At 40.3% G+C, this 13,326-nt stretch overlaps 1 protein-coding gene across 5 annotated transcripts in view; it reads right to left on the bottom strand.

The window, feature by feature from the left end:
• SPPL2A (signal peptide peptidase like 2A) overlaps positions 1 to 11,042 on the bottom strand; it is a 36,916-nt gene extending 25,874 nt beyond the window's left edge. Inside the window, exons 1-3 of one of the 5 annotated variants that reach the window (XM_048318152.1) lie at positions 10,288 to 11,042; positions 8,663 to 8,870; positions 8,132 to 8,233 (exon numbers count right to left, since the gene is read on the bottom strand). In XM_048318152.1, coding sequence (XP_048174109.1) covers positions 8,132 to 8,233; positions 8,663 to 8,716 — 156 coding nt within the window. In that variant the 5' untranslated portion in view covers positions 8,717 to 8,870; positions 10,288 to 11,042. The remainder of the gene's footprint in view (positions 1 to 8,131; positions 8,234 to 8,662; positions 8,871 to 10,287) is intronic. The other 4 variants (XM_048318151.1, XM_048318150.1, XM_048318154.1 and 1 more) reach the window with 4 other exon arrangements.
• Between the last annotated feature and the right edge of the window lie 2,284 nt (positions 11,043 to 13,326).

Here is a 13,326-nt window from a genome sequence, read left to right as displayed (position 1 = left end):
TCAGAGTAACCATGACACTTTACGCCAACTACTATCTCTTCTTCTAAGTCTAACAAGATCTGGATGACAAACGAATACTGATTTACTTCAATAAATCTGCCAGTTTTGTGATCTCTAATGAGCTGTGGGTATGTACATTACACTGCATTTCGGGCATGGAAGAAGTGTTTCATTTGAATTGCAAGTGCGTAGCTGCTCCCAGGATCAGAATCCATGGCGGCCTGTCCTGTCCTGCCACATACGAATCCTTCTCCTTGTGTTCCCCAGGAAAACACAGCAATTTTTATTCTGTCAGCAGCTGGAAATAAAAAAAAAAATCCAAAATATCTTCTATTCCAGGGCTGTTCTCCTAATTCTAACATTGCATTAAGTGCTAATTTATGTTTTTTCATAATGATCAGCCTCTTGGCTTTTCAGTAAACTTATCCCAACCTATCTGCCTTTTTCTGTTCCTTTCCCTGTATCTCCTTATGCAATCAAATTTACTCTTAAGCTTGAATTATTGTTTAATTCTGTTAATTTTGCATAAAATGCCATAAACAGAAGATAGTTCCTTCCTGGGTAGGCAGATGTGGAAGGGTGGCTACCAGTATTAGGTATTTTAGAGAAACATTGCTTAATTTTTAGAGGACTAAGATTAATAGCAACTGGACTCTGTTTATCAAAGAGTTGTGTCACACAAAAATCAGAACAGGGGGGATTTGGGGTTCATTGATCAATACACAAACTTCAACAGGATGAAGGAATTTTTAAAATATGTTAATTTCTAAGAACTAAGAAAGAGCACTGACCCAAATACTGCACATATTTCTAAGAAATTTAGTAGGCAGTAGAGTAATAGGACAGAATAAAGCAGGTAATGAGGAAAAGGAAATAGCTTAACCAAAAAATATTTTACTCTATCCTATAAATTCTTTCAGTGCTTCATATTTTCACAGCTTTTTGGCTGGAGTCTGGAACAAAAGAGCAAAATAACACTGTGAAACCTCTTGATTAAATGGGTACAGGAAATGTTGTTGCTGAAACCTGCTGTCTCTGTGAGACAGGGACACGTGGCAGCGACAGGGACATGTGCAACAGCCTGATGGACCTGTTTCTCCTGGCAAGAGAGCGATCCAAAACATAGAAAGGACAGCATTTAAGAATTATTTATTAATACAAACACATGTTTAGCAACTTTTCCCCATGTACTAACAGCCTTATCTGAACACCAGTAAATAGTAATTTCTGCAAGGAAGAGATACCCTAGTTCACTGAATATTATAAAGCAGAGAGAATAACTAATTTAAATGCATTTTCAAGGTAATGTTTAAACTAGTTGAAAGAAACTGGTGAAAGCCTTACTCATACACCATTATGCAGCAAGGCCCCATTAGCTGCATTAATGAAGCACTGTAAACCTTACTTTTGAATTACATTGTTAAGATTGTATCACACCCTCAAAGGAATTGAGTCAGGTTTTAATATTCCCTGGTGGTAGAGACTGCAAGGGTAAATGTGGGTAACTGCATTTAAAAGGGTATTTCACCATTAATCTGCAGCTTCAGCTCATGTTGAGTCTAACTTGCATATATTACATCCATTTTTTAAAAATAGATTTCCGACTAGAGTAAGTGCCATTGTAAGTAAGTGCCATGTCTTGCCAGATCTATGAATCCTTAATTAGACACAGCTCACTAATTACTGGTTATTAGGACAGTCTTCATTCACCTTTAGACTCAGGTAAGTTATGTAAAATGTACACATATTTCTTAAGCACCAGCAAGATCAGATGCATGTAAATACACTATTATATAAAAATAAAAATAATTCTGTAACCACTTTTTCTAGCTCTTTGATGAAGAAATATGAAATTAATTAATCATCCACTTGTACAGGCTAATGTCAGCTTTAAAAGCACATCAAATTCTCTCCCAGTGATTTAAATGTAGATTTTAAGTCCATTTTTAAAATTTTCAGTAAGCCAGAGTAATCACACTAATTTCAGTCTAAAAGAACAGTTTATTTCCTTACACATTACTTAAGATGAAGGTCTAAATATATACATATATATTAAAACAGTAAAAGACATAATTCAGCTTCTTCTTTTGCCCCTGAATTAGGGTGGGCCCTTAATAATAATAGCCTTGGTTTTGTTCAGTTTGGATTCATATGCAAATATCAGAGAAAACTTAAAATTTGTTAGAATATTCTTCCCATTTACATTGTTTTAATAACAACAAAAAATTAAATAGGTTCACTGAATAAAGTAGCTTCAATACAGTTTTGTGGCCTTGATTTCATGAGTGATTTATTGTAGAGGCCTCAACAGACACCTCAAAGCTGTCGTTCTTGTCCAGCTGTTACTACTCTCTTAGATTAAAACTGGGTTAAGAGAACTTCCATTTGAATGAAGGTTTTGGGTATCATTTTAGGATATTGGTCATGCTAATGGGATGCACATGAACAGGATGTATGGAACAAGTGACAACCACAAGGTGTTCAGTAGCCATAATGCAAACCTTGATAAGCTGGGTTTAGGCAGTGCAGACCAGGCCATGTGTGCCCTGTACACCCCACTCTCCCTGAAAGGGCACAGGTTTTAGTTAGGAGCTTGCTCATCTCTAAGTTCCCAAGCGACAACAGTAGCTGTAGTTCAGTGTCAAGCACCTCAAGTTGGGAGCTTTTTTGGCACAAGAACACATACTAGTAACATCCCTGTTTACTCAAAGTGCTTTCACTATTTTGTTTCGTCTTTCCATTCTCTACATAACAGCAGGAGAAAAAGTATTAATGGAATTTTGGTGTAGCCATGGTGAGCTTCCGGCATCTCAGCCTGCAGAGAGTCCAACAAACTATCACCCAAACTTCCTCAGGCACAAGGAAGTCTCATGACCTTTCACTCCAACCTGTCCATATCCTCCCAATACCTGGAATCTGAATATCAGATGGATCTAGTTAGTTTCCCTGAAGTTTTGCTGTGCAGTGGACCAAAGGCAGATACCCTTTTACTACTGCTATTTTGTGTAAATGTTAGATTTTATTTGGTTTGTGTTCCTTTGGGTGCAGCCAGCCTTGGCATTTAGAACATCTGCAACCTCATATATAGCAGAGGAAAAAAAGAGAAAAAGCCCTCTTGTCTTCCAAACATATATGTGACATCAGTCTGCAACTGCTGAAACCACAGCAACATTTTTGGGTGGCTCTGTACTTTCTGAAAACAGCTTTGTAAGCCACTGTAGGAAGAGGATGCTACCATTCATTAAAGTTATATTGGCAATCTATGTCTCAAAGTCCCAGCTTAATCATGCATTTAAGTCCCTGATTTCCTCCATATACCAATTATGTACATATTATGGCTATTTTCCAACTGGTATCAAAGCTGCCTTGTGCGCTGCAGATAAGAAACGTCAACATGAGCATGCTCTGCTCCCTGCTCCTTCCTCATAAATGTACACCATGTTGCCTCTCCATGCCTAAATCTCCCTCACTTCCATACCTCATTTTTTCTGTAGTTCCTGATCAGCCTGTTAGCCTCTTCAACACCTTCCCTGCAGTAGGAAGAGCTAAGCAATATCAAGGGGGCTTTATGCTTTCACACAGCAAAGTACAAAACTGGCTCAGAGCTGCGTGTGATCACAAGTAACTCCACAGCTTAAGGCTCAGCTGAGGAAACAACTGTCCAACAGGCCAGTTCTTAGAGAGGACCTTTTCTGTACAGGATGAGAAACCTTTTACACATACACTGTAACCCCATGAATATTAGCAGGAAAACTACTGATACAAGTACCTTGGGCCTTCTGTGTCAGACAAATTACTGTGTGTGAAGGAAGGACAGTTTATCTGCAGAAGTCCAGGCACCAGCAGCTTACAGCATCTCTTTAGGCACTCAGGACTTCAACTTTATAGGTAAGAAGCAGCTAAAATTTTGAATTTCAAGCATTAACCACAAAGTATCTGGAAGCCTTGCAGGAACCCACTCCCCAGAGAATATCTTAACACCACTGTAAAACAGCACTGGTTTCTTCCTGTAGTTCCACAGAGATTATGAAAGGCAGACAAGATCATTCTTATCTTCAGCTGTTGGGTTTTCAGGGCGGTGTCACAGTGCTGACAGTAAAGTAAATCCAGACATGGTCAGGAGCAGCCATTTAATCGTCTTTCACTGACAGATTGGAGTTTCTTTTTTCAGTGTTACCATATATAGTAACATACAATGAATTTCATGAACATGGAATTTAACACTGTTGAATGGTGGTTATTCTTGCTGCCATAGTAACATTAAGGGTATTTATTAATCTCTTAACAGTTTTTGTTTATACAGAGTGGAAGCTACAAGAGCACCTGGTAGTCCAGTATGGCAAGAGCATACAAAGGAATAGTACCACATGTGTGGGTTGCAAATTATCATATTACAGGCTAAATTGGAGCATAGCATTGACACCCCATAACTGGTGTAAAGCTGCTCTGCAGGAGGTGAAAAGACATACTAGGTCATGAAAAAGACAAATACCTTTTCTATATACTGCCTATGGTTTTATGCAGCATTATGGGACAGTCAGTAAAGCCTAGCAGGAACATCAAGGCATAAGACAGCCAGAGTTGAAAATACCTCCCCATCCCGGATTTTTGTTTTTCAAGGAAGTAAACAGTGCTGACACGCTGCCAGACTATATAAAAAACAGTTGATCCTGCTCTGCTTGCAAGTTATTTTACTTCTGATTAAAAAAGAAACCATAAAATGGCATCAAGTTGGAGCAGTAATGTTTCTTGGTTGTTTTGATGTAAGGTCTTCACAGCCTACAATGTAGATTAAAAGTTTGATCAATTGGTATTGTTTCTGTATTTTATTTCAGTCAAGCTCAAAAAAACACCAAACTCCACAATGGAGCAAGAGCTTGCATAGAACAGAGAAAACTTGATGTAAAACTATGCTCTCTAGTGGAGAAATTTCATTCTGTGCAATAAAAGTTCAAGCCATGCTGATCCATATACTTAGCCAACAGGTTTTCAGTGCAGAGAAAATATCAAGATTTCCCACAATATGAAAAGAGTGCAAGTGCCCAGTTCAACATATTTATTATAACTAAAATAGGCTCATACTGAGTTACATGACAGATTACAGGTACATAAGGTTTCTAAATATAGAACAAAAACTACCTAAGCCCTAGGACATGTGTTTATGTTTGTTAGATTTTTAAAAGTAATGACACTTTCAATGTAATAGCAAAACATTTCCTTTTAATGATGTTGCACTTTATTGTGGTCCTATATAATACTACATAGTCTGATGAAAATAGGTTAGTTTTATACCAGATAGTGCTACTTGGTTTACATAATCAAAACTAGGATTTTTCTCCAAATAAATGTTTAATAACAAATTCTCTGTTGATTTATTTTTAGAGAGACAAACTGAAATGATCACCAACTCCTTTATTTCTAGTTACACCACTAATTTTAAATCTACTGAGTGGTCCTTCAAGAAACTCTAAGTTCTGTTCAATGTCTTTTCTTACAGTGTTAACAAAACAACCCATTTTCTTCATGACAACTGCCCTATCACAATTCTTCCTAGGCAGGTATAGATGACTGAATTAATTAACTCAGTATAATAGCAGATGAATTAGAATCTATTCTTTCAAACAACTTGGTCACTTTATGCTTCCTCTAAAGTATACAGGATTTAGTTTCTTTAAACTCTGTATCTTAACAAGGCTGTTAGAATATATCTGAAGTTAGAAGACAGAAATATAAAAGACTTGCAAAAGCTAAATGTACAGTTAACAACGCTAATTTTAAAATATATTTAAATTTGGCGTGCATTCTAATTCAAGAGTAAGAATCTAGCAAGACATGGGTATTAGATTTCTTTTATGTGGTTACAGAATGTTATGATCAGCTGTTGACTGTTACAGAAAGTAGTACTCCCTCTTCCTTTTTGGCCCTAAAAGATAAAACATGGGGGAGGGGAAAAGCTGTTTTTTCAAACATATACAGAAACACAGAGCTACCTTTCAAGTTTTAGTTTCCTGGTATACTCAGAAAAAGCAGTCTAACAATTCAGCAAAGCCAGCAACCTAGATTTAAGAAATATCACAAGCTACCAACAGAATAATACAAATTAAAAGATTTGCCGCTATAAGTTTCTTTAAATGGAAATAAGTTCATAACTGATCTTCTGCCTAGAGCAAAGGAAGAGTTTGCTGACTTCCAGCATAACTTGTGCTGATATGGCAGCAATTTAAACATTTGTATTTAGAAAATCCCATGAGAGCAAGCAGATTTCCTAAGTTTCTACAGTGGTAGTCATACAGAATTTTGAGTTGGGGAACAATTGTCAGTGATTGGGTAAAAGAAAAACTTAGTTCTGCTTCAGCAGTTTTGTCATATCACTTAATAGAAAGATGAATAAGAACTAAGTAATAAACTGTAGTTTGAGTATGTCTAAATATTTATGGCTATTTATTTAAATATTTATGAAGTGCTGGAACTCTGCAAAATTCTGTTTCCATTTAATATTCTCCTGCAACTTTTCACAATATTCTTTAAATGTGTGTCCTTCACATGGCCGTATCACTTACACCGCATGCAAGAAAAAATTTATTTCATATAAAAACAGACAATCTTGAAAGGAAGGAGCCAGAAAGACAAGCAAGATATCCCTTGAAGTCCTGTGTGGTTACTGTTACAGAGAGGTAACAAAGAGAGAGATCTTAAATATGTTTAGTTTAAAATTCAGTGGTAGGCATGCAAAACTAGCACACAGTTGTGAGCATCTTGTAGCACCACTGGAAGTTAACTGGTAGGTGAAATTAGCTGTGTTGTAGTAATAGCTGCCAGTCACAGCAGTGTGTGTGCATGGATGGGAGGCAGCCCAGTCACTTAGGGATACATCTCTTATTCTAAGTCTCATTTGAGAGTCAGAATGTTTGCAAAAGCTCCATTTTTAGATACAAAAGTGTTATTTTGGCAAGGCAGAAGTTTCACTGTGTTTCGCAGACTCAGCTAGCTATCTTATATTAGAGTTCATTCACCATCAAAAGACATTAAAAAAATACCAAAGATTTATGCATTAGGTTGTAATGTATCTAAAAAACAGGTCCAAAGTTATCTGACAGCCACAAGATCGTACTTAGCAACTCAGTTTAGCCCATGTAAGAAGTGAAAACATGCAATACCTTCCAATTAAATCACCTCTGCATTTCCTGAGAGGAGAAAAAGATGCCAAAATCCCAGACAATTCATACTGACTTCCAATCCCATCTTACATGACAGATTTGAGAGGTTTTTGGGACAGAGCTAGGAAGTCATCCACAGTGACGAATTACAGTTGCTACTACAACACTACCATGACAGACCATTTTAAGGGTAATTTAAAATAACTCCTTCAGAAGATATAGTGCAAAGAACATCAAAGCTTGTACTGACCTATTTCTAATTCAGGTACTCTCCCTACTCCATGATAACAAGGTTTTAGAGAATATGAAAGCACAGTCCAGGGGGTCCTCATAGGACAGAACAGATTTCAGCCTTCTCTCAGTTTCCTATATTTCAACAGTTGCAGAAGTGCCATTTGTGTAGCCACCTTTAGACTTCATGTGGTCCTGAATTGATACAGCCTAGGAAAAAAAGCTTATTAGGACATGCATCTTATAAATTCTGGTTGCCAGAGCAATTAGTAAAAGCTTCAATTTGAAAAGGCAGGCGGGTCATATGTTTACAGTGCTGAGTCCCAACTGTAGTAGGGAGAAATAACAACTAAATCCAGGACTGTTAAATACTATTTTAAGTCAGCATTTGAGATACATTTTGCTATACAAAATCCACTTATTCTTACGTCCCTCACCCTGGCACAGCCTTGACTTTAAGGTGATCAGGTTCTAGTATCAAGTGCATCCATAGAATCTCATCATGTGAAAGATGGGTTCTCATCATGTGTAAAGATACTGAGGAAATGAGCACTTCCTGCTCAGTGTATCTCCCACACTATCTCATGTTTACAAACCAAAAGTTCTGTTCTGATGCTATTCTACTGATTAAAAAAAAAAAATCAGATTTTTCTCTCTCTTACAACTAGCTAGTATTTCATTAGCTCCCTGCTCTACAGGTTACTGAGGGGAGATTTGTGCTTTTCCCAGAGGTGCACACTTACTGAGGAATAGTCACCACTCATCTCTCTGGCCCCGACGTGCGCCGTGTGTACGAAGTTCATTGGCTCTCCTATCATATTCCGGTCCAGTCTCCGACGCCTCTTCTATGAGACAAAAAGATATCTTAGGTCTCTATTCAGAAAACATCAGCAGCTTTCAGCCAGAAACAAGTAGCCAAGATAAAAATAGATAGCCAGTACTGACCCGTAATGACACCTCATAGCAACAGGGCTGAAGTTTCAGACTGTTTGCAGTAAGACATGATGAAAGTCACTTTTATTACTGCTAATTGAATTTTAGCAAAAGCTTTCTTTAATATTGGAAAGTCAGGGCCTGAAAACTGCAAACAGTCATACAGTCTAAGTTTCTGGCAAAGCACACAAAGTTCAAACATAGTTTAACAGGACTGGTTTTAGCTTTTGCATTACTTTGCCCAAACTAATCAAAACAACAGGAAAACGAAAGCATTTTCCACGTAACTGAAAGACAAAATTTCAAATCTGATAAAGGGTGGCAGTTGTGCATCCACCTACCGGCGGGGGCTGTTCACCATTGCACCAGTTAAAACAAACCAGGAACTCAGTCATTTTATTTCTCAGTAGGTAATAGGCCTTGTGTAATTATTTCTCTGGGAGTTCAAGCAGTACAAGGACCAAGATGCAGTCCCTAGAGTGAGCTTAGAAAGGAATTGCTTGTGCCGGTTCACTGGTAGAGATCACAGAATGCATCTTATAAGTATACCTGCAAAGAGATTATTATTTAAATTCATATTAAAATATATCAATGTTTTATAAGAGTTATTGAGCAGTAGGCAGTTCATAAGACTAAACCAAGACTATTACATTTTTAAACATATCTGTAGAGTAGAGAAGCATCAATTTAAAATTAATTCATGTTCATGTCAGAAATCAGGGTTAAGAACTCTCCATATTTACTCACAGAGAGTAGTGTAAGTTCTTTATAGAAATGTAATAAAAACAATGCTAGAATTAAGTCAAGTCTTGTTTAACAGTCCATGATCTGGTTGCAAGCAGAGCTAACCAATACTTATGAATTATTTACTGTTTTGCAAGAAACCAGCTTTGAACAGATTGACCTTTTAACATTTACAAACTGAGGCAAAAGAAAGCTTCGGCCTTACATATGATACAGTTACTCTTCTTAGATATGGAAAAGCTCAAAGCAAAGAGCCTTCTACAACTCCAAATAGCCCTTAAAAGAGAAGAGAAAAGCCGTGCATACCAGCAAGAGAAACCATTCATCAGAGCTTAGAGCTTCCCAGAATGTATAAAAATATTAACATAGCAATCCTGAACTGGAGACACAACCAGGAAACTCACTGACTCTAAGTGCCCTGAAGCCAGGACACAGCCCAGCTTTTAGTAGTTACTGACTTTTTTTTTAGTAAACGTATCTTCCTTCAAATCAAATCATGGGTTATAGAGTAGACTTTAAAATTAGCTTTTTCATACCCCAAATCATTAAAACAATATTACAACATGTTCATTTAAAGGAAGTTTTGTTACTTTATTAAAGCTTACAGCGTAACAGAAGGTATAGTTTCATCAATTCAGTCTTCCTGAAACCCCACTAAACCTTTCACAACCAACCAGCAGAAGCTTCCTCCTTCATGGGCATTTCTTCTGTAGTCCCACAATTATGTAATTAGCACATCTATTTCTTTCACCTTTGTGGTTTTCTAACATTTCATCACGTCTCACTTCAAGCAGATTTCTTAAAATTTCTGCCATTTATCTTTCAAAGCATTTGTTATGTCTGCCCCTTTGTTTTAGGTAGCCTATAGGATACATTTCTGCAGAATGTGTCTTACGCCACTCCAGTTTATCCTAAGTGGTTTTAACACAACTCGTTCTCTGCCTCAATTATCATTTTTCACCTCATGCTCTCACAATGGTCTTTATCACCACCAGAAGAGACAGTGGTCCACACAACCATAAAAACATGCAGAAGTCAAAGCTTTTGCCAGCACCTCACATTAGTTGCAGATTTTTTGGGTTTGTTGCATGTTAATGAGACCCCATCAAAGATAAGATTTTCTTTAAAATCATGAAGTGTGTCACCCCCCAGAGATCCCCTATTTTGAAAGCAGACTGACTGAGACACCATGCCCATCCCAAAGCAACAGCTGAACGCCTACCGTCCTCCTGCCGCACCCCCATTTGTCCATCTCCCTCCGTGGGGCTCCGCGCGTACCTCGGTGCTGCCCGCTGCTCCCGGAGAGTCCTGACGGGATGGTGTGTCCTCATTCAGGCGCTGGCACACACCCAGCTCCCGTCTTGGCAGCTTCAGCACATTTACGGTTCATATTCCTGGGTTATAATTAATCCTGTTGGCTAAGCAGGAACGCTCCGCTGCGCTCCCGTGCCCTGCGGCGGCTCCTCCGCTCCCGGAGGTGCTGCACAAGGCTCGTGTGCGCTTCACGCGTCCCTACAGGTGTCAGAAACGCAGAGCCGAGGCCAAAAATAGAGCCCTGCTTTGGCGTCAGATTTGTGCAGCCGTGCAGTTTTCTCAGCACTCTCCATGCAGCCTGTGGCTCACTTCCACCCCTGCGGCAGCTCTGCAGGTGTCCTGCTGGCACACAGCGTGCTGAACGCCTTCCTGTTGTCTTTCACATCAGAACGCTTCTTTTCCTCTGCATGACTCAGAGAATCATCCCCCAGGACAGGAATGTTTGTGCCAGGGCATGGGACACCACCTTGCTCCCAGACACTCAAGGTTTCCACACTAACTGGAAAAATTTTAAAAACATCTTAACGTTTTCAGGCTCACCCAGGACAAGTAAAAGCCAACAAGAATCCCCAAACCAAGGAGAAAACAACATTTTGTCACAGTTGGCACGCAGACCAGAACGGGACAATATCCTGTTGTTCTTTCTCTCTGTTTTTCACCATGGCAGCAGTATCATCGAGGCGAGGAGACAAAGGGCCTGGGAATGGCTAGCACTCGCAGACACGGATGCTGGATGCGCTGGCAGGATGCACAGCCCTGCTGGACCCCGGGGCCTTAAAGTGCCCCAGAGATTTGTGAATGTTGAGATAAACTTCCCTGAGTGTAGCAATCTACCACTGCTATGAATTAAAAGGTATTCAAAAATCTTCTTGTATTTTACTTGCAAACTATCAAGGGAAAATATTTGCTTGAATCAAACCAAAAGAATTCTCTTTGCATAGATAAGAGACGGATAATAATAGTGATAAATAACATCACAAAACATATTTATTCTTCCCAGCTGGCCTTTAGACTCAAGGTCAGATCATGCAAAATCCTTGGCTCGAGCTGTTAGTGCAGACAACGAGGGTAGAGTTAGTGTGTATTGTCACACATCGGGCCCAGGCTGCCATCCCCCTGCCCCGAATCAGCGTTAAACCGGGATTACTGCTGGGCCCACTTGTTGTCATTTTTATTCCAGCTCTGTCAATACTGAGTTCATGCAAGAAGCAGTGCATTTCAGCCTAAATGCCTTGCTAAAAACCACCGTGCTTCTAATTTGTTCATTATCCCTCCTTTGCTCATTTGACATCAACATCACATTAAAATCCTCAAACGCTTGTATGTTTATATATTTGAATGACAAGCTGTGGCAAAAGACAGCAAAACTTGTATTTCAAGTATTAGTTTTGAGCATGAAACTTGAAGAGTACATCTTGCTTGGTAAAAGGTGAAGAGTACAAAACAATTACCAAGAATTTGGAAGAACCTTGGAGCCAAGCAGCTAAAATCCTGCTGTGGAGTGAGCTTAGCTGCTTGCAAGTAGCATCCTGATTTTACCAGTGTATGTACAGATTACAGTCTGAGTTTGGGATGCATTCCTCAAACTACATAATGATGCTGTTATGTAGCATAAATGTATATATTGGTCTGCCATCCTGGAGCTTCACAGAAAGCTGAGAATAGGGTTTTACCTGAGCTCTTCAATAATCTAGGTGTGTAGGATTTTTAACTTAAGAAATTGGGGTGTGGGTGTGACTATGAGGACATCCTTCTTTCCAAAGCTAAGTAGAGAGACATATTTAAAAAATGACTCTTCAAAACCAAACCAACCAAACAATACCCCCACCCACCCACACACATAAAAACCCCCCAAACCACAAAGGCAGCTCTTCTATTTCAAAGTAAAAATGAGCTAAATTACCTTAATCTCAAAAGGAAAATAAAAATGTATTTCCAAATAAGCGTCCATTCCCCCTCAAAAAAGAAAAAAAGTCAAGAGACTAAATTATGTGTTCTGTTTGGAAGTTAAAAACAACTGCAAAAGGAATCAACTGAGGTTTGCTTGCAGTCTTACCAGAAAAGAAAAATAGTAAGAATAATGAAAAGCAAGCAAATGGTTGGCAACACACCCACCACTGATAATGTAAGCACATTGAATGGATTAACTGGCTTGTAAATTACAAAATTAAGTGTTACTAAAAAAAAGCTATGATCATAAATTTGATCATAGCTATGATCAAAGCTATGTTCATCATAAAATCATCATTTTATTATCATAAAATGATAATAAAAGCCTTAACAAGAAAAGATAGAATTCCTCAGGCATGGTTGATGAGCAAACACGACTGCCAAGGAAAAGCATATGATGGAAGCAGGAAAAGCAGGGAACTGCCCTCATTTAGAGAGGGCTGCAGAAGAGAATCGCTCCGTGCCGAGCCGCCCCGGGGCCGCGCCGTGACCTTGCCCGCAGCGCTGCTCGCGGGGCCGGGGACAGCGGCAGGGGGCGCACTGCGCACCGCGCGCGCTCGCGGCCTTCCCTCAGGAGCCTCGCGCGCCTTCGCGGGGAGCCATGGCCGGTCGCGGCCCCAGCGCAGCTCCTCACTTCAGAACCGGGCCGGTGTCCGGAGCGGGACCCAGCCGAGCCGCCGGTAGGCCCGAGCGCCCGACCCCGCCGCAGCTCCGCCCTCGCGGGGCCGGAGGGAAGCGCGAGGCCCCGCGCTGCGCCGCCAGAGCCGCCAGGGGGCGCCAAACCCCCACATTTGCGCCCCCGCCCCTCCCCGGCGCGGAGGCCCTCGGGCGCCCCCCAGCGGCCACGCTGTAACACGGCCGGGCGTGAGTGAGCGCGCTCCGGCCAATCATCGCGAGCCGCCTGCGTCACGCCGCTTCCTATTGGCTGCGCGTCGGAGGCGGCCGCCCAATGGGCGCGGCGGCGCGCGAGGGGAAGGCGCGCGCGCGCAAGCACCGC

This window comes from Corvus hawaiiensis, chromosome 13 (genome assembly GCF_020740725.1).
Source record: "Corvus hawaiiensis isolate bCorHaw1 chromosome 13, bCorHaw1.pri.cur, whole genome shotgun sequence".
Classification (NCBI taxonomy): domain Eukaryota; kingdom Metazoa; phylum Chordata; class Aves; order Passeriformes; family Corvidae; genus Corvus; species Corvus hawaiiensis.
The sequence above is the reverse complement of the archived record's forward strand: the minus strand, read 5'-3'. Positions and strand labels throughout refer to the sequence as shown.